This window comes from Dermochelys coriacea, chromosome 2 (genome assembly GCF_009764565.3).
Source record: "Dermochelys coriacea isolate rDerCor1 chromosome 2, rDerCor1.pri.v4, whole genome shotgun sequence".
Classification (NCBI taxonomy): Eukaryota; Metazoa; Chordata; order Testudines; family Dermochelyidae; genus Dermochelys; species Dermochelys coriacea.
Window position 1 is genome coordinate 252,092,226 of NC_050069.1, and position 27,958 is coordinate 252,120,183.

At 42.1% G+C, this 27,958-nt stretch overlaps 1 protein-coding gene across 1 annotated transcript; it reads right to left on the reverse strand.

Moving 5' to 3' along the window:
- Positions 1–381: 381 nt before the first annotated feature.
- Positions 382–27,958, reverse strand: NOM1 (nucleolar protein with MIF4G domain 1). Its single transcript, XM_038391800.1, has 11 exons — positions 26,828–27,958; positions 25,923–26,047; positions 24,801–24,996; positions 21,482–21,805; positions 20,765–20,875; positions 19,396–19,563; positions 18,693–18,814; positions 14,496–14,628; positions 4,590–4,721; positions 2,420–2,529; positions 382–1,066 (listed from the first exon to the last, which is right to left on the reverse strand). The coding sequence occupies exons 1-11, from the start codon at positions 27,941–27,943 to the stop codon at positions 889–891; spliced, it is 2,715 nt and encodes a 904-aa protein (XP_038247728.1). The 5' UTR covers positions 27,944–27,958; the 3' UTR covers positions 382–888.

The window sequence follows — 27,958 nt, forward strand, 5'->3', positions numbered from 1 at the left end:
GGCAAAATTTTAAACTAGAAGGCAGCAAAACAAGCACAATAAAATTGCACTGGGCTATTAGATTAAAGTATTAGCATAAATTATGCTGTGATATTTAAATCCAATATAACTGAGGAAGTTAGGCCTTCGGTTAGTCCACTCCACCAAGGTTTATAATGGAAACATCAAAAGATCTTTTTCTGATAGAGTTGCAGGTGAACAAGGCAGAGTTAATCAATACGTCTCTTACAACCCTAATCTTCTATGATTCAATTTTATTTAAAATTGGGGAGTAGTTACAAGACTTACTCCCCAATGACTGCACCATCTAGTGGCCTGTTTTACAACAGATAATACGGTTGTTATTAAAAAGCTTTCACATTAAACTCATAGACCATAATATAGCACAGAAACAAAATTAGATTTTATTTATTCTGTAAAAAAGTGAACGGATCTGAATATCAAACCCAATCTTACTCCATGATCTTGCAGGAATTAGGAAGGCTAGAATCTTGGGGTTGCTGAATACTACCACTTGCTGACTGATTAAATGGTATTAACTAAACTTTAAAGGAAACTCAGTTATCTTGCCTGATGATAACTGGCAACATGAGGTATACAGAGTGGAGGTGGATGGGGGACGACAATACTTTTTAAAGCAATGAACAACAATGTATAAGGATATATACTTTTTTCCTTCTTTAGTATTCTATGTTTCTATTTTCCCCCAAACTTGAAACCATTTTTTAGGAGCGTACAATCCTACATCACCTCAAAATATGGGGTTCTTTGCAGCATTACAATCCTGCTCAGCATCTCAAGTCTTTGGTCCGTGAAAAACATTGTCAAGATCAGCTCTGTGCTTTCAGGAAGTCCTTATTTTCCATGCAAGCTTATTTGAAAATAAAACTATAGTTTTAATCTGGATTCTCTGGCTTGCAAAGTCCTGCTTACTAGTTCAACTCTTTCTTTTAGTAAGATGGCTTCTTCAGCGCTTTTGTGTGCTTGTACATTCTTCAGGAAAAAGTGGGAAAGGAAAAGCTTCAAACCTTCACGCAACATTCCTAATTTTGGGTTGTCAGTTAACCTGAAAAAGACAGGCACACAAATCAGAAATAATTCCAGTTTCCTACTTTCCTACAATGTTATAAAGTCTCTTTTGCTATGCTGTCAGGTTTTGAGAAAAATCAAACTGAAAGTTTATCAGGAAAATCTCAACTTTTTAAAAATTTAATATTAACAAGTACAGGCCTACACTGGTTTGGCAAACAGTTGAACATACTTCACAAGCAATCTGTTTCTCAAAAGGTAGTTTGGAATTTTAAAGTATTTTTTAAGAGACTTGACTTAAAATATTAGTTAGGGCATAGTAAAAAATGTAAGCAACATGTGGCAAACCTCCCCCACATTTTAATGGGATAGAATAGAATTTGAAAGACAGTACATGGCAATACAGACTTTCCACTTTATGTGTAGTTCTACAAATGTAAACATTGTCTTTTATTACTTTAGTATTTTGGCAGATCTAATTCCACAGAATAAACAGTATTATCTCTTCCATTATTAAATATTTATATAGCACCATTTCCATGGCTCTTTAAAAACAAACTAAAAAAGCAAAGTTGCTTCCTGGAATAGCTTACAAACTAAGGCCCGGAGTGCAGTACAAATTCACAACATGTCAGGAGACCAAATTACCTGTGACCCTTATTCAGTATTGTTCCAATACGTAGAGTGGATGAGATCTTAAAAGCATTTCGACTGTAACCAAATTAATGTCCTAGACACTTATACCCAGCCGTCAATTGTAGGTATACAAGTGGAAGAATCAGGTCTAAATTTTAGCCGCTTCAGCGTGATTAAGACATTTCCTCTGATTACCTCTAAAAGGTGTTCGGTGAATAACCCTTGCCCCTTTAATATGAAGAACGGAGATTTCTAGATAAGATCTGCAATGCTAGAGAGTTAACTTTCCCCTGATAAATTCCATTATTTCCTTTCTACAACAGTGAAATGTTGTAGCAAGAACAACTCTGCTGTGTGACTGAATTCTAGTTCCACACATAGAGTAAAGATTTTGGGGTAGCTGGTATGTCAGCTTTGTGCATCAACAGTTTTATTGTTCTTGCTTGATAGTGATAGTTGATGTACTGATTATTTCAAAATTTGCATTAATGTTGTGTGTAAAATTCCATAATATACTTATACTGCAGTAGCACCTACAGACCACAATTAAAAACAGGGCAGCATTGTACCAGGTGCTGTACGAACATATAAGAAGAGATGGACCTTTCACAAAAAAGCTTACATTGTAAGAAGTGAGGTGTCAAGGGCTTGATGTAAGCAATGGATAATTAAAATAAATAAAATAAGCAAATCCCTTTTATGTGTCTAATCACTACTCACCAAATGTTCTCTGGGAAGATCAATGATCACTTACCTTCCAAAAATGCTGGTAAGTTCTTCCAAGTCTGTTTTTATTAATAGTATATGTAACACTTGCCGCAAGAAGTGGACTTTGGGTTTATCTAGTTCACTGAATTCAACTACCTAGTTAACAGGACCAGGGATGATAAAAAATAAATTATAAATGATAAAATCAAAAAAATATGCCTTGCATAATTTGACAGTTGAGAGATGAAAAGCTAAGACTAATCATGACCTCACATAGATATTGAACAAGAGTGGCAACACAACAGAATCTTGTGGAATATGGCATGAGAGTGCACTCTGATTGCATGGCAATCATCCAACACTGCCTTCTAAAACCTCGCAGGAAGGAATGAAGCCACTGAAAAACAACCTGGTCACCTCTACCTGATATACTAAGGCAACCAGATACCAAGGAGATAGGTACCTTCAAAGTATTTAAGGCAGAGTGGCCCCAAAGGTGAATCCAAAACACACTTAATGCACAGCTGTATTTTTAAACAATAGGTTTATTTATAGACATTACAACACTATCACTGCAATATCTGAGTGCCCCCCAAAGGCTGCTGGCAGATGCACTAAAAATCAGCATAGGCACCACATTTCTGTCCATATTAAGAATATTAATGCAGTGGTTATACCATACCCAGACTGAATGAATTAGGAACTTAGGGCTCGTCTACACAAAAGTTGGACTTTAACTATATTGGTACAGTTAAACTAAGGTACAATTCCCTTAGTGTGGATGCTGTTATACCAGTATAAAAGCTTCTTTTTTCAGTAGAGCTTGTTCCTGTAAGGGAAGTGGAATAAGGGCTTGTCTACACTGGCACTTTACAGTGCTGTAACTTGCTTGCTCAGAAGTGTGAAAAAACACTCCCTGAGCGCTGCAAGTTTCAGCACTGTAACGTGCCAGTATAGACAGTGCACCAGCTCTGGGAGTTGTGCTCCCAGCGCTGGTAGCTATTCCCCTCCTGGAGGTGTGTTTTTTTTTTTTTTTTTTAATAGCACTGGGAGAGCTCTCTCCCAGCGCGATGCCACGACTACACACATTGCTAATGAAGATGTGCCCTAAGTTATACTGGTTTAAGGCATCTTTATACCAGTAAAACTGCAACCATGTTAGGGGTTGTACTGGTATAGCTTTCAGAAAAATTATCACTCCCCTGCCCCCAGCTGACAATCACACCACTACAAAAGCTGTGTGTAGGCCAGGCTGATGAAACCAGTGGAACCTAGGTTCCACCCACAGCCTTCCTCAAAACAGGAAGGTTCAAGATAAGGAAGTAATTATCAAGGTCATGAGTATCAAGTGATGGTTTTTGGAACAAGGTCTTAACCACTGTTTAAATGGTTTGGCATCTTGCCCTCCCCAAAGGAAAGCAACAACAATCCTTATCAGTAATAGCCCCAAACTTCACTGTTGGCTTTCAGCAGCTATAAGGAGCATGTGTCTGTCTGGTAGCAACTCCATCAGCACATCCAATACACGAAAGAGGCTGAAATGCCACCAGTAAAGACAGGAATGGGGGGGGTGGGGGTGGGAGAGGGGAAAGAAGTGTATTTCTTTAAACTCAGATTCTCTTTTAAAAAAGGAACAATAAATAATTTACTGTTGTCTGTAATAGCCCAAATTCTGTTTATCTTCTGGATAGCCATCTTAAGTACTTCTGTGACTCCTGCTACCAGGGTATCTGAGCAGCTCACAATCTGTTTTAATTAACTTAACCTCACAACACTTCTGTGAGGCAGGGAAGTGCTTCTATCCACATTGTACAGATGGAAACTGTAGGATAGAGAGATTAAGTGACTTGTCCTGGGTTGCACAGCAAATCCGTAGCAGGGCAGGGAATTTAACCTGGGTGTTGCAAGTCCCAGACTAGCACCCTAACCACTGGGCCACAGTTCTTTGAAAAATAAATAAATAAAAAGTAAATTAATCTAATCTGTTTGGCCATTAAAACCACTTGTATGAAACTAAATCAGATCCCTACATTTGGGGCAGTTTTAGAAAATAGGCAAGTAAAGTTCACCTTAGCTAGGAAGTTTGGAATAATTTGTTTCAAAACTGAATAAGCAGCTCTAATACAGATTAGATAACAAGGAACACACACACATTTACCACAAAACTAAGAAATGAGGTGGAAGTGCACAAGTACTTTAATAGAGACTATGCTGACCTTGAAAACTGACAGGGAGAGTGATTTTGTCTTTAGCAAATGGGCCAACAGAGAAACCAGGTTGGAGAAAGTGGTGGTTGACAGGTTTCCCAAATCTCGGATTTTGTCCCATATACTGAACTGGAATGTCATCTAGGTGTCAAAACAAAAAACACAAAATAAAAATGGAAATCCAAGTCAAATAATTAATATGTTATATCACAACAGGCTCTCAAAGCTACCTTGGCACCCTTTCCATTCAGCTATTAAGTATAAAACACATTATTAAGCTTATTTAATAAGGTTGTTTGATCATTTGCAATGCATTGGAAGCCAAAATGAAGGAGACATTATTACCTTGTACAGTAACTGGAGTACTTTGAGATGTGTATCCTTCTGGGTCCTCTGCTGGGGGTGCGTACTTGCCTTCCATTGGAGATTTTCAGCAGCAGTGCCCTTTCAGTTTGCACATGCACCCTATGTATTCTCATGCTTCATACCAAGGATATAAAGGGCTGCATGGGCAAACTGCCCTCAATTCTTTCTGCTCCTCAAAGCCCCAAGAAGATCAGATGGAGGGTAGGTTGTGGAGCACTGACAGGGGCAAACATCTTTAAGAACTCCAGTTATTGTACAAGGAAGTAACCTCTCATTCTTCGAGTAGTGTCCCTACGGGTGCTCTATTACAGGTCACTCATTAGCAGTACCCCTAAAGGAGGTGGGGGCTTCAGAACTCAGTCTAAAGCTATGTGTAGGACTGCAAAGCCAAAGGGAGCACCTGCCCAGGAAGGCTTCGTGTCTGGAGAAAGTGTGAATCAAAGCCCATGTATTAGCCTTGCTTTTTTCCATTAACAGACATCCTTTAGCAGGGCCACAGACATAGTACGATCTCACGGAATGAGCAACAACCTTAGAAGGGTAGGGTACATTAGCCATATAACAGGAGAGTATGCAACTTAGAAAGCCTTTGAATAGTCCCTGGAACCCCTTTAATTCTGTCCACCATAAAACAACCAATCTCATGGAGGTCACAAAGGCCTAGTCTTGTCCTGATAATAAGCCAACACTCTCCTGATACCTAAGTAATGAAGGACAGCTTCCTGTTTTGACTGATTAGGCTTGGGGTAGAATACCAGGAGATAAATGATAGATTGATATGAAAATCTGAAGTAACCTTGGGTAAAAAAGGTGGATGTGGTTGAAGAGAAAAACTTTATCTTTGAAAGGGACAGTATAAGGACAGTCAGTCATTAAAGCTTCCAGTTCTGCAACCCTTCAGGCCGAGGTAATAGCCACTAGGAATGCGGGTTTCATGGAGAGGCTCATAAGTGAGCAAGTTAACAGTTAAAAGCGTTGCTTCTTCAAAGCTCTGAGAACTAAATTAAAAGTTCCAAACGGGAATAGGGTGTCTAACATTAGGGAAGAAGTTTTACAGACCCTTTTATATCTCAATGTTACAAGGGGAGCAAATACCTAGAAACCTTTTACTGGAGAATGGAATGTTGTGATGGCAGCTTGGTGAACTTTAATGGAACTGTGCTTTCTTCAAAGTAAGTAAGTATTCTAACACCTCGGAGATGAGAGAGTCTCTAGGAGACAAACAATGGTGAGTATGTTAGTGGTAAAACCTTTTCATTTCTGAAGATAAGTCTTTCTGGTAGAATCTTTTCTACCATTCAGCAGAACCTCCTGAACTGCTGTGGAGCAAGATTGTTCTAGCACTGAGAACCATTGGGTGCTAGGCCTTGAGCTTCAATGTAGTCAGATTGTGCTAAGGACATTCCCTGAGTCCTGTGTGAGAAGATCAGTGGGTGTCAGTGGAAGATCGATGGTCAGTCAAAAGGAAAGATTTGCCAGGTTGGTGCAATCAAGATGACTGTGGCTTTGTCCTGCTTGACTTTGTTTAGGATCTTGAGGATCAGGAAGTGTGGGGGAAAAGCGTATAGGAGATTCTTCGCCCAGGAGATGAGAAAAGCATCCCACCAGAGAAGTGGCAACCCAAGCCTCCCCTTGAACAGAAATGTGTGCATTTCCAATAATCTGTGGTGACGAAAAGATCTGTTTTTGGATATCCCCAGGTTAAGAATTGTTTGAGTACAGATTTGTCTAGTTCTCACTCATGATTTTGAGCGAAGCGTCTGCTGAAGCTGTTAGCTATGGTGTTTTGGAGACTGGGTAGGTAGACTGCCAAGATCAGGATATCGTGGGCTATGCACCAGTTCATGGCCTCTGCAGAGAGGGAAAGGGCTCTTGCTACCCCTTGCCAATTTATATAATACATACTGGTCCTATTTTCTGTCGTTAAGTGAAATGATTGTCCTTGAATCACAGATAGGAAGTACAGACAGACATGTCTGACAGACGGAACATTGATGTGTAAGGTGGACTCTTGGGCAGACCATCTGCCCTGGAAATTATGGTCCTGAAGATGAGCTCCCCATCTGAGGAGGGACATGTCAGAAACTAAAATGTGAGTAGATGGAGGGTGGTTGAAGGGGACCTCTGGGAATATGCTTTGTCTGGATTCTTTCACCATTCAAGGGAAACTAGAATATGACAGGGGATAAAGAGCAGTTTGTTCAGACTGTCCCTGTTGGATGTATAAACTGACCTGAACCAGGCTTGGAAGCAATGCAGGTGCAGCTGAGCATGAAGCATAAGAAGGTTACTCTCTGTCATGTGCCCGAGAAGTTGCAGGCATGATCTGGCAGTGACTTGAGGACTGATCTGAACTTGCCCAATCAGATGCGACAGTGCAAGGAACCTCTGGCCCATAACCTCTGGCTGTGGTAGCATCTAGAATGGCCCCTATAAACTTTATCCTTTTTGAAGGTAGGACAACAGGAGGGAGGACAACACGAATCTGAGCTGGAGACTGAGACTGACCACTGCTAACTAGACACTGGTGTAAGAATGTCCCTTGAGGAGCCAGTCATTGAGGTAAAAGAAAACAATTAACTTCCCCTGATGAAGTTATGCAACTTCCACAACTTTTGTGAACACCCTGGGAACAGTCGCTAGCTCAAAGGGAAAGACCCAATATTGGTAATGGTCCTGCCCCACCAAGAAGAATAGAAATTTCTTGTGAGAAGGGTGTACTGTGATATGAAAATACACATCCTGAAGGTTAAGGGTTGTAAAGTAGTAAATCTAGAGAAAGAACAGTGTCACTATCTTGAATTTCTGTACCTTGACAAAGGTATTCAGCATCCATAGATCTAGAAATGGTTTCCATCCACCATTCTTTTTGGGGAGCCAAAAAGTATTTGGAATAAAACCCTCTTGTGTTGAGTGGGAACTGGATCCACTGCTCCAAAACGGAAAAGGCACTGAACCTCTTACTTCAGAACAGATTCATCAGAGGTGTCCATGAAATGGAATGGGTGGGGGATGGAGTAAAACTGAATGAAGTACATCAAAATTATAATCTCCAAAGCCCATTTGTTGGAGATGATCTGCATCCATGAGGTGTGAAAATGGGAGAGACGATCACCAAAAAGTAGAAAACTGAGTGAGGTAAGATAGTGCAGCAGCAGTCTAGATCAGAGGAATGTTCATGACTCTCAACTGAGGAGTCAAAAGGAATGTTTGGCCATCATAAGCTGCTGATCAAAGTTGCTGTAGCAGTTTAAAATTTTCCCTTTTGAAATGTGGGTTTTTTTCTAGGTGGCTCTGGTGGTCTGTGGAAAATGGAGAATTGGGAAGGGCATAATCTCTGCACCATCTGAGATTGACTAAACCTCTTTTTATTTGCAGGCGTATATATGCCCAGCGAATGAAGGATCACTCTGGAGTCCTTTAAGCACGCAGCAAATCATCTGTAATGTCACCGAATAACTTTAGACCATCGAAAGCGGGGTCCTCTACTGTGTTCTGGACTTCATAGGGAAACCCTGAGGACTGAAGCCATGATGCCCTGTGTCACGGATCCACAGGATCTGTGCTATGTCCCAGCTTTTAAACAGAGGAACTCCTTCACTGTGCCAGATGCCTAAGAGGTCCCATTCTTTCTTACAGGTAGCCCACCCAGCCTCAATGCATCCAACAGTTAGCTTCTGGGATCCAGCACTCCTGCTTCACACTGTGAGCTCTACCCAGCAAGTCAACCTGAAATAAATTCCTAGGTCTGAGACTTTTATACTCTTCAGGGACCTCCCCACCTTAGCAAGTATTTGCAGTGACACCAGGGAGCCTTTTCAAAACAGAGTGGGATTTATTTGTCAGTTGAACACAGACGAAAAAGAAGAGCTTACATTAGCACAGAGCAGTGGTTCTCAACCCGTGGGCTGCATGTGGCCAAATTAGCACACAACTGCAGCTCAGTTGTATGCTTAAAAGTGCAGCTCTGGTCTGGCAGGGGGCGGGGCTGGCTGAGGGAGAGACAGCGTGTGACAGCCCTGCTGGAGTGCTTCTGCCAGCAAGGGGCTGGTGAGTACTGCAGGGGGGCAGGGTCTCCGGGAAGGTTTGGTAGGGGTGTGGGGGGCTCTGGGCAGTGAGAGGCATTGGGCAGCATAGGCACAGGAGTAGGGGTTTGCGCGGGTGCTACAGCACCCCCATGTTTTATGTGGGGCTCTGCTCCTGGCCCCAGGCCTGGGGTCCTAGCTGCCCGACCTGGTGGGGTCTGGCTGCTTGTGCCCGGCTCCACTCCTGGGCCTGCTCTGTGGAGGGGTCTCTGAGTGGGGGGTGCTGGGCATAGGGGACTGTGGGAGGTTTGGGGGGACAGGGTGCTGTGGTTCTCAACCTGTGGCCCACATAACACATTGTGGGCCGCATAACCGCAGAACCACTGGCATAGAGAAACAAAGATTAATACATATTTCATTCTGGCCAAGCCAGGGTTCCATCCAGCCAAGCTGCCATGGAATCATTTTCTGCCTCTAGTTCTCCATTTCTCTCCGTCAGTCGCAGGTGAGAGCTGCTGACTCACTACCATAAGCCAACTTTTATTTTAGTATCATGACACCTTTCAGTCCATTGAGCTGGGGCCTTTGCTCTGCTTCCCTGCTGAGAGGTGGGGGAAAAATCTCCTTCCTCTTGATTACTGGTTGCTAGATGTGAATGTCCTGGCCCCTGGGGTTCCCACTGTCTTTCAGAATTCTCCATTGATATGGGTCAGTTTTAGCCAGTCCTTTTAACAATCCATGGATTCCACCCAAGATAGAACACAGCACCTCATGTCTCTTGCTCTGCCCCAAGAGTAGATTTAACTGTTCTGCAACCACTGGGTAACAATGCAAAGTACAGAGGGAAACTGAGGCACATAATCATAAAAATATTACAAAAATGTCTCACTTTGTCACACCCTGCACATGACTACAGTTGTAGCAATGGAATGAGCTGCCCTATCAGCTGAATCCTGAGAAGTTTGCAGGGTTGTTCTAGCCAAGAGCAGCCCTTCTGCAATGATGGCTTGAAACGGTTCTTTGTGCTTGTGGTAGATGTTCAATAAAAGAGCCAAACTTCATATTATTAATGTGATTGTATTTTTTCAGAATCTCCTGACAGTTAGCAGTTGGGAACTGTAGGGTCACAGAGGAACAACTCTTGATCCCCAAAAGATCCAAGCGCTTGTGGTCCTTATCAGGGGGCATAGGCTTTGAATGATGTTGACTATGATGCTCATTTACTCTAGTCATGGACGCAGAATTTGGGGTGGGGTGGGAAAATAAAAAGCTCTGAGCCCCTACTTGGGATATAATACTTTTTATCTGGTCTTTTTGCTGGGAGGGAGGGCAGGAGTAGGAGTCTGCCAAATGGACTTGTCAGACTCTAATAGTCCTTCATTTATAGGAAGGGCAACTCGCGCTGATGACCGTGTGTGCACAATGACAAGCAATTGGTGCTGCGTCTCCTGCACTTTCTCTAATTGGATCTGAAGGGTGTCTGTCACCCTCTTAATCAGATCTTGAAACTTTGAAATCATCAATGTGAAACAGTGGGGCGATAACAGCTTCATCTGGAGAGAAAGAAGAAATATTAGACTGTGGCTTAGCCGCCTCATCAGCTCTCCTTTCCTGGTCCTTGAATGTATCCTCCTGCCTTAAAGATTGCTGTGGAGAAACAGAAGGCGCTGGAGAATGTCATCAAGGGATGATCTACATGAGTACTGAGCATTTCAGAAAATTCTTGCTGGTAAGCAGCCGAGGATCCCAACATGTCCACTGGGAGGATCATACAGGAATGGAGGGGGCATGCAGGGTTGATTATAACGGGTGGGATGTTTGGCAGGCTTTGATGGTAGAAGCCTGGAAATGTCCCTCAACAGTGCAGGTTCCAGATAGTCAACATAGGCAGATGGTCAACAGAGCGCTGCACATAAACCTGGGAGTCTGAAGAACTCTCCTCTTCATAGCCTGGTGGAGGGGCAGATGGTGATTGAGTTTCAGGAGCTCAAGCTTAACAAAGAGAAGGTTAAGGGATGACTTGATTGCAGTTTTTAAGTGTCTACATGGGGAACAAATAAAATGGGCTCTTCAATCAAACAGAGAAAGGTATAACATGATCCAACTGCTGGAAGCTGAAACTAGACAAATTCAGATTGGACATAAGGTGTAACTTTTTAACAGTGAGAGTAATTAATTATTGGAACAACTTAGCAAAGGTTGTGATGGATTCTCCATCAGTGACAATTTTTAAATCAAGATGAGCATTTCTTTTAGAAAAAAAATCCTTAGGAATTATTTTGAGGATATTCTCTGGCCTCTGTTATACAAGAGGTCAGACTAGATGATCAGAATGGTCCCTTCTGTCCTTGGAATCTATGAAGGAGTAACTGGCCATCTTTCAGAACATGTTGGTACTATCAAAACGTGGGATACCACAGATAATACTGGTTGTGGTACTGGGAGTCCAAAACTCAACAGAGGAGACTCAGGCTCCTTGGAAACAGGCAGATTCTTTGAGAACCTGAACTCTTGCAGTACCGTGTGAGGTCGTATGGAGACCTGGTGAGAACCAGTCGTAGAAGTGTAAAGTACTGAGAGTTTTACTTACTGGTCTGGTACTTGCTCTACTGATGATCTAGGAACCAGTGAGGCAGTGAAAGATGAAGAGTGCACTGTCTTCTTAGCAGAGTGCATAGTTTTGGTAGTCTCTTGCCCAAGTTTCAATGGTACCAATGCTTCGGTATCACGGACAATGGAAGCAAAGACTTAGGCATAGAGAATTCCTCAGTACTGAGACTTCTGCAGACACTTTCGCAGAGTGGAGGGTCTCCGGCATGGTAAACCTTTTTGAGTGATCTTTCTGAGGAGACCTTGCACTCATCTTGGAAGCAGGTTTTTCAGATTCATTTGCAGATCTGTCCCTAGAGGACCTGGGAGTGAGCAAGCCACAGAAGATGATGGGGCACTGTGGTCATTCAGAGGTGTGTGTGTGCGCACGCGCGCGTTTCCGAGCTCCGATCTGATGTAGGATGAACAGAGCACTCCATCATAAGGAGCTGGAGCTTTTTCTGTGTATTTCTTTGAGCAGCTCTTGAAGCTAGTGCAAATTTTTCACTTAGATGATACATGCATATCCCTGAGACAGCGGATACAGTACAAATGGCTGTCACTCACTGGGAGGGTTCCTGGAAAGTCAGGCAATGTTTTGAAGCCTGGGGATCTAGATATATCCCACAAAAAAAAAAAAAAAAAAAAAAAAAAAAAAAAAAAGAGAGGATTCCTAAGGAAGGACCTTGCTGAGGACGAGGGGGAGGCAAGCCCAAACCCAGCAAAAACAAAAAAGGAATATCCCCACTCAAAAAACCAGGAACAAAATAACGTAAAATAACTAAAGAATAATAAAATAAAGTTAGCAAAGGTCTAAAATTGACAAGGAAAGTCTAAGCTGCACTTAGGTAGGCACAACAAATTGCTCCATCTCGGGCTGAGGCAGCTGAAAAGGAATGGAGGGCGGTTCATCAGCACAGCCCTATATATCTTCAAGTATGGGGCATGAAGATCCATAGGGTACATGTGTAAATTGAATGGGCACTGCTACTGAAAAATCTTGGCTTATGCACACGTCAAGTGCAAGTAGGGACACTACTCAAAGCAGCAGCAAACTTATGTTAGAAGTTGCTCTGTAGCTTGAAGATGATACAGGTAGTGTTTAGCAATCACAGAATTAAAATATACATCTATATGTAAATCCAAAAGAAAAACATGCAAGTGGTTGAACCAGTTTACATAAGTCTATAGAAAATGAAGCACACTTAACATATGCATTTTATTATTTTTTTCATTGTTGTAAAAACACTATCAAACCTCTCATATATAACTCCTCCACACCACAAGCAACATGTTTTGGAAGACACCAAAATAGACATGCTAGCTGCAATAGATAATTTATCCTATTTACACAAATTCCATGGACAAATCCCTGCGTAAGCCCTTACTTACACGGGGCTCTGTGTGGATACAGGGGTCTACTCCCAGTTCCTCAGGATGGGGTCTTCACTGGATTTATATATATTAGAGATTAGGCCCATTTTAGGTTTTAAGATTTTAAGGCTCATTTTTTTCTGACTACCATGTCCACAAAGGCAATACAAACTGTCAATACATATTTTGTTAATCTAGTCATATTTGATGCATTAAAGTACATCTCTAACACTAAACTCTTGCAAAACTAGTACATTTTATTGGTTAAACGAACATTTTGGAACTTTATACATATAAAACAGGATATTTTTGTTGAAAAAGCAAACATGCACAAAAATATTCACCAGTGTTATTTTCTTCCTATGTTCTTTGTTAAAATACCAAAAGGCCCTACTCTGTGTAACAGATATTTATAGTAACAGTTTTGATTCCTGGTTTTTTTTTCCATTAAGAATAATAGCAGTCTTGTAACTGCAATAAAAAGAGAGAAGCACTTTTGAATGGTTCAGTTTTTACAATCCTACCACTGAAATGCAGCAGGGGTTTATTCTGGGTGCAAGGGATTTTTTTTTCAGGATATTTACACCTTTCTTTTCCATCATACAGTTTCCTTACTTTAGATCCTTCCCAAAGGCCCATTGTAACATACTGACCTATCCTCCTGTCAGGGGCGTAGACACAGGTGGGTCACAGCTCCCCTGATTAGCACCCAGTCCCCACTCAAATCTGATTTAAAAAAAAAAAAAGATGGAACTAGATTGCTAAGAGGTGCAGTCTTTTAGTAAAGCTGCTGCTGCCTCATATTGCTCCATTCGGCTCTGCTTCCTCATCAACACAGGCTCAGATTTCACACACCCCCCTCCCCCCCGGTACTGGTCCCCATTGGCTCTCAGTTCCAAAACTAACAGCCGATCAGGTTCTGGCCAGCCACTCACTCCCAGTGTGGAAGGCATACCTCTGGCAATGGGAAGGAAGTAACCAGAGCTGAGTGGTGTGGGATGGAGACTGAGCTTGTGTTGATGGGGAATGGAGCAAAGTCCAGGACTGGGAGCAGAAGGCCATATGTCAAGTCGCAATGCCACTTCTTGGCCCAACCACCTCTTGGTCACTCACTCATGGGATGGGTTCTGGTTACAGAGGAGGGGCTCCCAAGTGGCTCTGGTTACTGCCTCTGCATTGCCAGAGGTGCAACACGCCTTGACCCCAGACATGGAGGGATGGGGGAGCCATAGTCAAATATGCAATATAATAATATACAATATAAATGAATTGCTGTGATGTCAGACCTTTGTTCACTGCCCACCACCACAAGCTAGGGCCCACTCAAATTTCCACTCCTAGCTAAATCACTACCTTCTGGCTAGAAGTGGCTCAATAAGCTTCCTTAAATGATGAGCTAGTCACCAGATTTTATTTATTTATAATGGTTGTGTAGGCAGAGAGACTTTTTCTGTGGTATTATGTAATGGAATAAATCTGTACAAACCTCTAATAATAGAAATCCCAAAAGAATCTCAACTTTAACAGTACCACAATGAGGTAGGAACAGATCTTAGTTTACCTGAAATCTTCTATCGTATTCACAAAACTTGTTAGCCAAATATGCATAGAAGGGGTTATATGTCTTCTCCTGTAGGCAACAGTCAACGAGAACATGAACAATCTCTCTCTCTTGCTGATCTTTAAGTCCAAGCCTGTGATATCAATAACAGTAAAAAATAATTAACTGAGTTTAAACAAAATCTAACTACCTTAAAGTAAGAGCCATTGGCAATTTCTCTAAACTAAGAAGACCATTCTATTGCAACTGAAATGGAATCCTTAAAGGTTTAAATTGAAATAAGTTGTCAGCAGTATAGGCCAACCCAGTTTTGTCATGGAGAGAAACCCAACAATCCTGGGCAAGAGGAGAATGACAGACATTCTATCAGCTTCTATGGAACAAAATGAAGGTGACTTTCCATATGTGCAGTGGCACTGCAATCATGGATCGCCAATCTGTCCTCCCATCTTCGGGAGGAGTTGTATTACTGTGTCAAGAGCTGAGGCCTGGAGAACTGAGATGAACTGCACAGGGAAGAAGATAAGCAGTGAGCTAAAAGCCTTGGGATCCTCACTCAGATTAGCTAATATTCTTTACTATGATTTTGGGAGGAAATGGCTGCTTTTATATACATCCTTGCCAGGGTTAATGGGAACAGACAGGACCCGGAGCCCTTAAGTTCTAGGAAAAAGCTATGAATGAGAAAGAAAACATCTTTAAAACTTTTTTGGTTGATGATATGAACTTTTTTATCTCTTGGTCAACAAATTAAATATACTCCAGATAGTGAATTGAAAATAGTGATTAGATGGTGGCTGGGTTATCTAAGTGAAATGAGTTTGGTGGGTTCAGTCCAGTTCCTAATAGAAAATGTCTACTTTAAGAACACCAACAATAATTACAAAAACACAATCTGCACTTATTGGCACACTCATTGGCTGACTCAGCAGAAAGACCAATGACTGAATTGCCTTCTCACTCGTACAGCTGACCCAACTAAAAGAGGATTCAGATCCACTGGCAAATAACAGTACTGTGTGCTGCACCTGTTCTGCAAATAAATATGATTTAGTCCTGAGTGCTGTCAAACATTTGGCAGCACTAAAACCAATTTAAAAGAAAAATGCTTAGTGTTATAATATAGTGTCAGTCACAAAAATTATTTGCATCGCTTTGAAATTGGACTTTCATCTGGCATTCACGTGACTGAAATGTCCTGTCTGCCTAATTTTAGAATATAAGCTCCACCGGGTCTTCTGCACAGTGCACATCACAGTGCAACCAAATTTTAGTTAGTAAGGATCTAAGTAATCTTAGATGGTTGTGTACTTAAGAGATCTGCCACTATGGAGGATAAGATGAGAAATCAAAATGAATTTGACAAATTGGAGAACTGGTCTGAAATCAACAAGATGAAATTCAATAAAGACAAGTGCAAAATAGTTCACTAAGGAAGAAAATCAATTGCACAACTACAAAATGGGGAATAACTGGCTGGGTAGTAGAACTGCTGAAAAGGATCTAGGAGTAATAGCAATCGCAAAATGAATGAGAGTGAACAATATGATGCAGCTGCAAAAAAGGCCAATATCATTCTGGGGTGTATTAACACAACTGCAGTATGTAAGACATGAGAGGTAATTGTCCCGCTTTTCTCAGTACTGAAGAGGCCTCAGCTGGAGTACCGTATCCAGTTTTGGGGCCACACTTTTAGAAACAGTGGACAAATTGGAGAGCAACCAAAATGATAAGAACGTGACCTATGAGGAAAGGTTTAAAAAAACTGGGCATTTTATGTCTTAAGAAAAGAAGACAGAGAGGAGACCTGACAATAGTCTTCAAGTGTGTTAAAGGCTGTTATAAAGAAGACACTGACCATTAGCTCTCCATGTACACTTAGGACAATAAGTAGTGGGCTTTTAATCTGCAGCAAGGAAGATTTAGGTTAGACAGTAGGAAAAACTTTCTAATGATAAGGTAGTTAAGCATTGGAATGGGCTTCCAAGAAAGGCTGTGGAATCCCCATCACTGGAAGTTTTTAAGAAGAGGTCAAACAAACACCAGTCAGGGATGCTCTAGGTATGCTTGGATCTGCCTCAGCGCAGGGGGCTGAACTAGATGGCCTCTCAAAGTCCCTTTCACCCCTATATTTCTGTGATTCCACCATAGAAACCTAGAGTCCCGGGAAGATACTGCTGAAGTAGCTCACAGTTAGCAGCAGCAAAAATTTGAGATTAACTCCCAAAAGGCATTAGCAAATAGTCAACAAAATTTGAAAAAATTTGAAAATATCTTTCAAAATAAATTCAAACTTTTAAAAGACAAGGATGGTCTTTTTTGATATTCAGAACTATGAGACTAAAGTTGTGATTAACGCCGTGCACAACAACGTGATACCTTATCTAAGCGGTGTGCAGGCCAAGTTTAAAACAGCCTATATTCACTGCTGCTTCACCTAAATTCTGGCCAGAAAGTTTCTGAGTCATATTACAGTAAAAGCCATGTTATCTGGCATGTTGGGGAAATAGGGGTTGCCGGTTAGGCAAAAATTCCGGATAACTAAAAGGGCTCAGGGCTGGGGTGTGGGGCACAGGCTCCGGGAGGAAGTTTGGGTGAGGAAGGGGGCTCGGGGCAGGGGCACGGGAGAGGTTTCGGGGTGGCGGATCTGGGCAGTGCTCTCCTCGTGCGGCTTCCCGCAGGTGGTGACATGTCTCAGCTTCTCCTAGGTGGAGGCGCGGCCAGATGGGTCCACACGTTGACCCCACACTGCCCCAAGTGCTGGCTCTGCAGCTCCCATTGGCCGGGGACCGTGGCCAATTCAAGCTGTGGAGGCGGCGCCTGCAGGTGGAGGCAGCGCGCAGAGCTGCCTGGCCACGCCTTCACCTAGGAGCGTTAGGGACAGGTCGATGCTTGTGAGGAGCTCCCAAGGTGAACACTGTCCGGATCCAGCACCCCAAAATGCCAATTTCTAGAGTTTTCTGGTTTATAAAGTGCTAGAAAACATAGCTTTTACTGTACCTTGAGTATCACAATTCCTAAAAATGTTTTAATTTTCTATGTGACAGCATCAGCAAGCCTACTATGTCAAAGAGAGCTAGAACTTTTCCATCCTGCACAAATTGTAGTCTAGCTGATGGATCTGTCAGTGGCTCTATCAGCAAGCATAATAAGAAGCACAGCTTTCTGTATGGATTTCTCAGACACTTCCCTAAAAGACTGACCAACAAGGAAATTTAGATTTCTATAATTCTGGAAAACATGTTTATGATTATCATAATCCTTATTTTAGCATATTCTTCTATGCTACATTCTTTCTGATTACAAGGGCCTTCAGTTGGTATTAAACACATACCTCTGCAAAAAAACCAAAAAAAAACAAAAAACAAAAACAAAAAACCACTTAAACAGGCTAGTGTAATGTATTCTAGGTATTTTTCAAATAGTTTTTACATCATCCAAGTCTGTGTGTACATCACTTTGTACACAAGTGTTTAAATAGCCAGTACTAAGTCAAGGACTGATTTCCAAATAAAACTGCCAGACCTCTGCTGTGGTAACAGCTAAGTTTTTGCAACTGAAAAGGCTGTACCGAAGTACCAAAAAGACTCCATCTCAGTCTAAAAATAAAGTTGTATTTTACAGAAACAGCAAGTAATGGAATTATAGTTGACTTTACCAAAAAACCTATTTTGATTTGATTTGCAAATTAAACTGTGGCTTGCCATTCTGGCAAAGGTTACTCCCTTTGAATTATATTACAGTAGCAACAAAGCCCAGACCAATCTCTCCCTTACCAGTCACCACAGACCTCTGATCAGAGCTGTAACAGACACCACATTCAAAATGAGGTTCAGTTTTAATTTCTCCCTGACTGTACTGCTTTCTTCCATGGCATCATTCATATGGCTGACAACATCTTGGCCCATTCTCCCCCATCTGATTGGCAGCTCAGTTCTGCTGTACTGCTTGGCCCCTTCTCCACTCCTTACTCCTGAGTCAGATCAGTTTTCTTTGCTCCATTCTCACTTAGTCCCTCTGGGCACCCTCCCATCTGGCGAGACTAGCAGTTCTATGCTGCTCTGCCTGATGTCACTTCCCCTGCGCACAACTTCCCCTGCTCTCCCTGACTGGCAAGGAGGCAACCTGAAAAGTTTCCAGCCCAGATAGCACTTCTATTTGTCCCTGGGTTTCAACAGAATCCTGGTGTGTACTTACTTCAAAAGTTTTTCAAATGCATCCAAAAAGTCTTCACTACTCATCAAGACACAAAATATATTTCTCCTGATGTCCGTGTTCATTCGCTGCTTACGAGCAAGCTCCAATATCTTTGAATTCATCTGAAAAGAAACACGTTTAAAGAAACATTTACTAATGATAACATTTACTTGCTATAGGAAACCTATTTCAGTGAAACTTTTCTGGTATGATTATATACACACATACCTGGAACGAGTTGTGAAGCAACAGTCCAAAGATCTAGTGACCTTACCACTGGAGATGAACATAAGGAGTATGAGGACTTGGCCTCCAAGCAGTGAGATCAGATAACTGACCAGCAAAACTGGACTGGAAGTGATGAAATGAGTAGTCCTTCTCTAAGTGCCCATGCCCTTCTCACCATGTTTCTATGCACTTTTAAAAACAGTTCAACCATATGATTTCTAGGGGTACAGCTGGCCCTACCTATAAGGCTACAGACTGTGGAATCTATTTCCAATTTTAGTCCGCCTTTTCCATTTCACATGACAGTGCACCACAAAGTAGTTTACAAATCCACAAGGTGGAAGAGAGAATTTCAGGGCCAGGGCAAGCGCAAGTCCAAATACTAACCGCAGTATCACAAGGATATTTGTTCATGTTTCTCAAAGACAAAATTGCCTTGGCACTTTCAATGATTAATAGCAATTTTCATATTTACCTTTCCAACAGGCAATTTGTGCTGAGTCTTGCTGCTAGTGCTATCAATCATTGGTGCTCCGCTCCAAGATGACCCTACTATCCACCAACGGCCAACCTGGTCAGCATTGAGGAGAGATTCCAATGACACACGAAGTTGAGTCTCTCTTCCAGAGCCACTGTTGTGAACCTTTTATAAACAATAAAACGTTTTCAGTTCCAAAGAGACTTATTTTTCCTAACAAAGGGTTTAGATCACGGCATAATTTAACATGTTTCCCGACTATGCTCTCAGATGTTCCCCCCCCACAACCTCTATCTCCAAACAAGATCAGCCAAAATCAACATACTTCTCATTTATTTTGATTTACAACACAAGAGCGTGCCTAAATCCAGGAGACCGTGGCATTAAAAAAAAAAAAAAAAGAATTCCAACCAAAAAGACAAAGCCAGTGGGTTATCGCCATCCACCAACTCAACACCTTTGTTCAAATTCTAATCTAGAGTTGTAAATTAAAAATAAACTGCAATGTCCTATTTTCTAATGGACATTTTTGTTCACATAAAATCACCAAAAGTTTTGGTACAGTTAATACTTGATCAAGAAACGAGTGGAAGGGAAGAGATGTTACAAGTGCACTAGCAGAGCTGTGTAAAAGGTTCTACAGCACCTGCTTGCAACATGTCTGGCTCTAGCTTACTGTATTAAATTCCTGACATCTGTGTACTGTATTTACACAAATTTTAGAAAAAAAAGCCTAACAGTGAACCGGAAGAGTGGCTTAATGGTGTAAGCCTCAGGTCTAAGATACATGGACTCTCTAGAACCAAACTAAAATCCTGAGGAGAATAGCAGCTTCTCAATCTGCGAGGTACACATTTTACTGTGTGGGGTTTTTCAGGTGAGATCTTAAAAATGAATGGCCTGATTCTCAAAGGCTGAGCATTCACAAAGCCTGCTGAAGTCAACGGGAGTTGCAGGAACTCAACACCAGGGATGATATCTTGGTCTGCTCTACACAAACATCAAAAGATCCCACAAGACCATCTGTAAGCACAGGGATTTGTCTCAGTGTCCTTGGATAAAAAAATGTCGTTCTCTAAATGTTTTGCAGTGTGTTGGGCGCTGACTAACATCCAGAGATGGCTGCATTTCAGTGGTGTTCTCTGTATACAGTCCGTAAAGTCATTTGAAATTCTTGGGGACAGAAGGCACTTTTCACAATGTATTGTTCAACCTGCGCTGTTACACAAATTCCAAAGTAATATTAGCAGGTCATCTGGTCTACAGTATTTTACTAGTAGCTTAATAAAGGACCTTGCAATTACTTCCAAAAGTATGATTTAGGAGAAGTAACAGTACCCACTAATATACTAAAAAACATTTTTACCAGGGTTCTCTGCAGCTTGCGCAGCTTCTCAACTGGCTCAGGGTCATAACCTGGGATTTTCCGCATGTCATTGTTTTTTAGTGCCAACATCGTCTCTAGCATAAAGCGAATCTATGGATAAAAGAAACAGTATGGCAGACGTGCTGGAAAAAAATATTATTTAACAAGTGGAAAATGTATCTTGAATGTATTACTGCGCATACATAAGCATCTCACCTAGCAATACATTCTGGAATCTAGATAATGACATCACAAATAAAGAATACTAGCAAAAAACCAATATTCATTTTAATTCCCACTACATGTATTTATATTAAGTTTAGATTCAAATCTAATTTTGCTAAACAATACCACAGCTGTTGAATTATTTTAGACTTTTAAGCATACGAACTGTATTATTCCATGAAGTAGATGCATCATCATTTGCGTAACACACAGGGCAGACAGCTATTTCAGGGCATGCTGGTGTCTAGGCTCTGAGAACAAACTTAAGTGCTCATTCTTTTCCTATATGTTAAGTAAGCTAATGCAACAATAATTTAATTGGATGCTAACACTATCTTAAGATCTAATCAGACTATTGCGTGAAACAATTTTAGTAGATAAACTTAATACAAAAATTAAACAATTTGGCAAATTAACAGATTTAACCAATCCCTGATAAATTCTGTTCATGCTGGGAAGTTTGTGCCCAAACGTATTCAAATGCATACATACCCTAGACTGGTCCTGAAATTTCTTCCCCACAGCATTTGCTTTGTTCTGGGACTCGCTAATCAGATCCTTCAGGGCCAAAGCATCATCTTTTCTCAAGGAAAAGCCCACATTTTTCAGAAGAAGCAGAATCAGTTCAATGTCCTTTTCTGTAAAAGTGCTAACAAGCATCTTGAGAATATCAAAGATCAGCAGCGAATGCACTACGTGAAAGTTATACAGATGGCCAATCAAGGCAAACAGGTTATCACATTCTTTCCCTTCAGTGTCACTTTTATAGAATTCATCAAATTTCCTCACCACAGCTTCCAAAAAGTGAGCACCAACCTGACAACAGTTGAATGAAAAAAAAAAAAAGATTAGAAAGCAATTAAGCATTTTGCATATGTAGATCTCTGCCCCCTCAATTTTACCTGCAAAAAGCATAAGCAATGGAAAACAAACAAAAATTAGCTTATAGGAAAACTGTTGTTCCCATCAGCCAATATTGATATTCTATATGAACTCTAAGCTATCAGTTCCATACATATTTTTTAAGAAGCATATTATTTACCTGGTATCCATTTCACTTTACTTGAAATTATATATTTACACATATAATCCAGTTATCTTTTTATACCTTTATTTGGTAGTAAAAGCAGGCTTGATGAAATCAAGCTAACGACTTACTAGAAAAGATTTGTTTAAACAAAGGAAACTGGAAACATTTCTCAATGCAACATAGATTGGCAGCTGGGAGCATGGCAGACTAATGCTACTCATTATCACTAATAGTTCAGGCTAAGTTTTAGTCATGGGTATTTTTAGTAAAAGTCATGGACAGGTCACGGGCAGTTAACAAAAATCCACGGCCTCTGATCTGTCCATGACTTTTACCAAATACCCCTGACTAAAACTTGGGGAAGGTGAGGGGAGAAGAGAATCTGCCTGGGGGGCACTGCGGGTGCTGGGGGAGGGAGGCGGCATATGGCCCTGGAAACCCGCTAGTGCTGGGAGGCGCCGGCAGCAGTGCGTGGCTGAGGATCTCTGCTGGTGCTGGGGGGGGGGGGTTGGCGGGGCCAGCAGGCTCCCTACCTCGCTCTGCGCCTCCTCCCCCGCAGCAGCAGCAGAGTTTGGGTGTGGGAAAGGGGTTGGGGCCTGGGATGAGGTGAGGAGGGCTCTGGGTGGCGTTTAACTGGGGGGCTCCCTGGAAGCGGTGACATCCCCCTCGCTCAGCTGCTAGGCGGAGGCATGGACAGGCAGCTCTGCATGGTGCCTCCACCTGCAGGCACCGTCCCTAAAGCTCCCATTGGCCGTGTCCCAGCCAACCCCCTGCCCCCTCCCACACCCAAACTCTGCTGCTGCTGGGATGGGGAGGGGAGGGGAGGAAGAGGGGGCGCAGTGGCCCAAGATTGCCCCAGCACAGACTGCTGCAGAAGTCACGGAAAGTAACAGAATACATGACTTCCGTGATAAACTTGCAACCTTACTCAGTCATTTTCATACTAGAAACATGGAAACAACTTATGTGCCATACGAAAATAAACCACATATGGGTCAAGATTCACATTTTAGATTAAAAACATTATTGGCCAGGAAAAGCCTGATAACAAGAAAAGCACTTTTTTCCAGCTCCTGGTTGTGTACTTAGCACTATTGCTTGCCGACTTCCTACTGGAGATAAGAGTCAGTCAACTTGCCAAACAGATACAATATGGGAAAAATTACCAAGAAAATGACAGACCTCTTTATATTTATCTACAGAAAACTGAGCCTACAAAAAAGTGTGCCAAAAATATACATTTAGATCGTGGACTGATCACCTGTCAAATATTCATATTTTTAAAATTGAGTTACACAATTAAAAAAATTGTTGTTATAATGTTAATGTTGCAGTTAAAATCAGTCAGGAAATGTGTAAAAGTTAAGGTTCCCAACAATTACAAATACATATACAAAATTATGTATATGCTGCATAGCCATACAAACATTGCTACAAGACCTTAATTTTTGTATTTTCTGAATAATTTTTAACTGCAACCTTAATGTTACCTTATCGCAGTTTTGTGCATTTAATATCCTGTATCTTTTTCAAAGAACAAACTTGAGTGCTTAATAATGCATTTAAGTAGTCCCAATTAGCTTCTGAAGTCTACATCACAACTAAGTCAATGGTCTGTGTGAGAGTCTAGAAACTGGTTGACTACATTTAAAAGTTTTAAATTTATAAAAAGATGGGGGTTACTATTAAAACAGTGCCAAAATTTTCAAGTCAAACGTGGGGTAAAAACCAGCCTTTAAAGCAACAAAAGGAGTAAAAATAAATTTACTATAATGCAAAGGTTGCACGTAGAAAAGTTAACTTGGTTGTGCTCCTCTGATATTTAGTTTGGTTTTTAAAACAGCTAATACAGAAATATTTCTACCTCAACAAGGTCAACGCATTACAGACGCAAGAACTATTTGAATACATCTTTTATATGAGTTCTTTCAATTATGTTTCTGCATTACAGAATCAGAATAAAGCTTTATGGGAACAGCATCCTAAAACAGCTCATTGTCTCTTGTCAAAAGTTTCAGTGAAATTATCTAAACTCCTGCAATAACTTCCTTTTGACATTACCTGTTCCAACATGTCCTCCATATTAGTAGACAAAGCTTAAGTTTATTTTGACCTGATATTGTCAAGCCTGAAAATACAACCAACCCTCAAAAAGTTGCTTGATGTGTGTCAAATGCCCTGATCCTGCAAACACTTATAGCTGCAAGCCAACCCACTGACTTCAGTGGGACTACTCACATGCATGTGTAAGTGTATCTAGGATCGGGCTTTAGTGGAGTTCCTCAGATTCCGTTGGATTTTTTTTACTCTATAATGGTTTTAATGAATTCTGTAGTTGGATATATAGGACTCAAGAATGATGTTCTAAAGTAGCCATTGAACAGGACTGGATAATTGTAGTTAAAGATGGAAAAAATAGTAGCTTTAAGAAATTTTTCAACACTACAGATAGATGCAGGTAGGAATATAAGGCACTAATGGTCTCAATGACATAAGTTACACTTTATAAAGGTAACCAATAATTTACAGAAGAAATTACTCATTCAGATGCAGTAACAAGCATAAGTGCTTGTGGCTTGTGAGAGCCTGCCTACTAAACCATAAGTGCAACCACAAGTCAGCCCATATTGCCATATAGTGAGGTGTAATTTCAGGGATACCATATACTTACGTTCTAACAATTTCAGAAACCACACATTCAAAAAAGAACCTGGATAAAGCACCATAGAAAGTATTGTGCAACATGATTAGAAAATAAAACAAGCCCAGGCAAAAAGTTACCTCAATTCCCACAGTATGATGAAGAATGCTGACCAAAAGGACATGCTCCATCATCAATCTAACTGGCATTACCGCTGCAGTAACACAAGCATTCAGAAGAACATCTGTTAGAGTTTCATTCATGTCCTTTCTACTGTTAGTCATGTATAGCTCTTCCAACTGTCCACTTATGGAGGCCAAATTTGGTTCACTCAACCTATTGGAAAATAAAATTCAGTGTTTGCTTTAGATTTCCATTTCTATCTTTTATTCAACTAGTAGCTCAAAAAGAAAAAGGGACAAATATTTGAAACAGATTTTGGATCTTTCCTATTCATCAGAATAATTCAGATACCCAAATATTTAGTTCACATTTTCTCAGGAGATACTGTATATAAAAATGAAGTAGTAGTATTCACAAAAAGTTGATGATGCTAAGCAGTGATGCGCAAAAGACCGTAACATACCATATCTAAAATCCAAAAGTACTCATCCTCATGTTTGTAATTTATTCAGTGTAGTTATAATGAATTCTTATTCTGCATACCAATGGATCATAGCCTGTGTACCAGTCTGAGAACCACTAGCACAGACTAAAATTAATGTCAACTGAATGCTTTTATATAAAAGCCACAGATAAATATATGGTAATGCGCAATTATTTCTGTAAACCTATTCTTCAGTAGTGTAAGATACACACTTCTCCCGAGATTCAGGGCTCAGCAGTTTTAATAATATATTTTTTTTAATGCTCTTACTCCTTTCATGTGCAGATTGTACAAATTAAGAGCCTGATTCTACAATTATTTTTTTGAACCACACACAGTCCCACTGATGTCCATGGAATTATGTTTGGCCTACAACACTTAATAGTGTTTGTGGAATTCAACTTAAAGTTTTAAATTCACTTATCAATTAATACATATCTTCTTTAATAGATTTTTCAACTTCTATAAATGTACTTTCTCCAAAATAATTGAGAATAAAAAAAGATACTGTCAAAGATGGCATGCACAAAATTTGACTTTTATTTAAAAAAATCGGTTTGCAAGAAATAACTCATACCCACTCCCCTCTCTGGCTTGAGCAGTGGCTGCTGTAAACACAGCCTAACAATTAAACAACTTTCACATGTTATATTACCTGTTAATTAGTCCTTTCACGGTTTTCTTCAGTCTTCCCAGTTCTTCCCTCTTTTTGTCATCCGTTGTCTCATCAGCTCTTCTCACTGGAGGGGGAACATACATCGTAGCTCTATGGCAAAGACTCTTCTCAAAAGAGAAAAACAAGAAAATAGGGCAGTGTGTTACAAAAAAAATCTTATTTAAAAATAAATACATATTCATTTGAAAGTATCTTTTAATTAAATATAAGAAATGGGGTTATTAAGTATATCATAGGTTTATTTCTAATCACTATGAAGCTTTTTTAATTGTAATGCAACACCCATAGTACAAAATTATGCTAAAGGAGCTAACTTGAACAGCATCCAAAAAAGAAACATGCAACAGCTTATCACTTAGGATCAACTCAAATCAAGGTCCCAATTCTTCAAGTTATTCAAGTGCACAACACCCATAGAACTCAACGGGAATTATGCAAGCCTGCCAAAAAGCGTGCTTGGGCCCCAAATGTACCATCTGTGTTCACAAATGCACAATTCAATACTATATCTGATGCATCCTCCATCGGCGATGGGAGAAATGGTCTGATAGGTCTTTTCCATCGCTAGCTTCTGTAGTCCTACTGGTATGCTGAAACTTGTGATAGCAAAATCATAACAAGAACCTCCATGTACATTTCAAGGTTTTTCAATGCTCATGCTTCAGGGTACTGCCCTATCCCCATAGGGTCAGGAAATGTCACCCTGTAATACATAGCATAAAACTGTGCTCAGTTCATCAGTCTACTGAACATAGCACGTTTTGTTCAGGACAATTTCCAATCCCTTACAAAACTCAGATCCGAAGTGAAACTTCATGCGAAGGATGCAAAATTGTATTTGAAAGGCATGAAGCTATTTGATGCAAAACCTGCCTCCAACTTACCTGCTCTTCTTTGGAGGTCTTGGCTTTGCAGGGTTTATGGTCGCCACAATCCTCTGGGGACATGGGCAACTTTCTGCTTCCTTCCCGCTCATCCTCCCAGTTTCCTTCCATATCTGCCTCCTCTGAGGTTTCTAAAGTGTCCTCCATCCTCCCCTCCTTTTCTTCCTCCTCCCCATTTAGCTCCCCCTCCTGATCATCGTCTAGGGACTCCAGATCTAGATCCTCCTTATTAGCCTCATCCAGATCTAGGGGCCCCTCATCAGCCGCCGCCTCCTCCTCGCTGCTCTCCTCGTACAGGCCGCAGAGGGTGGCCTCGGGCTCCAGGGCCCCCAGCACGTAGCCCAGCCCATCCCGGACGAAGCTCTGCGGCACGGAGGAGGCTCCCGCCTTCCTGCGCTTGCTGAGCCCCAGGCGCCGCTCCAGCCGCCGGATCTCCTTCTCCTCCTCCTCGTTGGCCGCCAGCAAGGCCCGTTTCCGCGCAGAGGCCGCAGCGGCGGCGCCGGGTCCCTTCTGGGGCAGCCGCTTCGCTGCCTCGCGGGGGCGCTGGTGCCCCGGGGGCGGCGAGGCCGGGACCCCGGCGGGGAGGGGGCATTGCCCCACGCCCGGCGTCTGCTCGCCCCGGCCCGCCCCTGGCTCGCCCGGCTGCTGGGGGTGCAGGCGGCGGCGGCGGCTCCGCTTGAGCCTGCGCTTCTCCTTCCTCAGCTCGCGGCGGCTCCTCCTGCCCCGGCCCCCCGCGGGCTGGAGCCCGGGCTGAGGAGGGGAGAGGCCCCCGGCCGCCTGTACGAACTCCTGCACCGCCAGCCGCAGCTTCTGCAGCCTGCCCGGCTGCCGGCTCCCGCCGCGGCCCCCCCGGCCCCGCGCCGCCCGCGCCATGCTCCCCGCGGCCGGGCCTACGCTCACGCTCCGCGCCGCCCGGGCGCCGCCATCTCGGCGAGGCCGCCGCCACCCCCTTCCGGCACGCTGGGCCGCGGCCTGGGGGCAGCAGCAGCGCCACCTGCTGGGGCGGCCCGGGAGGGGGCAGCGGGGCGGGACTGTAGCGCGGGGCTCGTCGCCCTTAGCGCGGCTGGGGCAGGCCGCGCAGCGAGCCTCTAGCGGAGGAGGCCCGGTAGCCCCCATGTCCCTGCCCCGCCA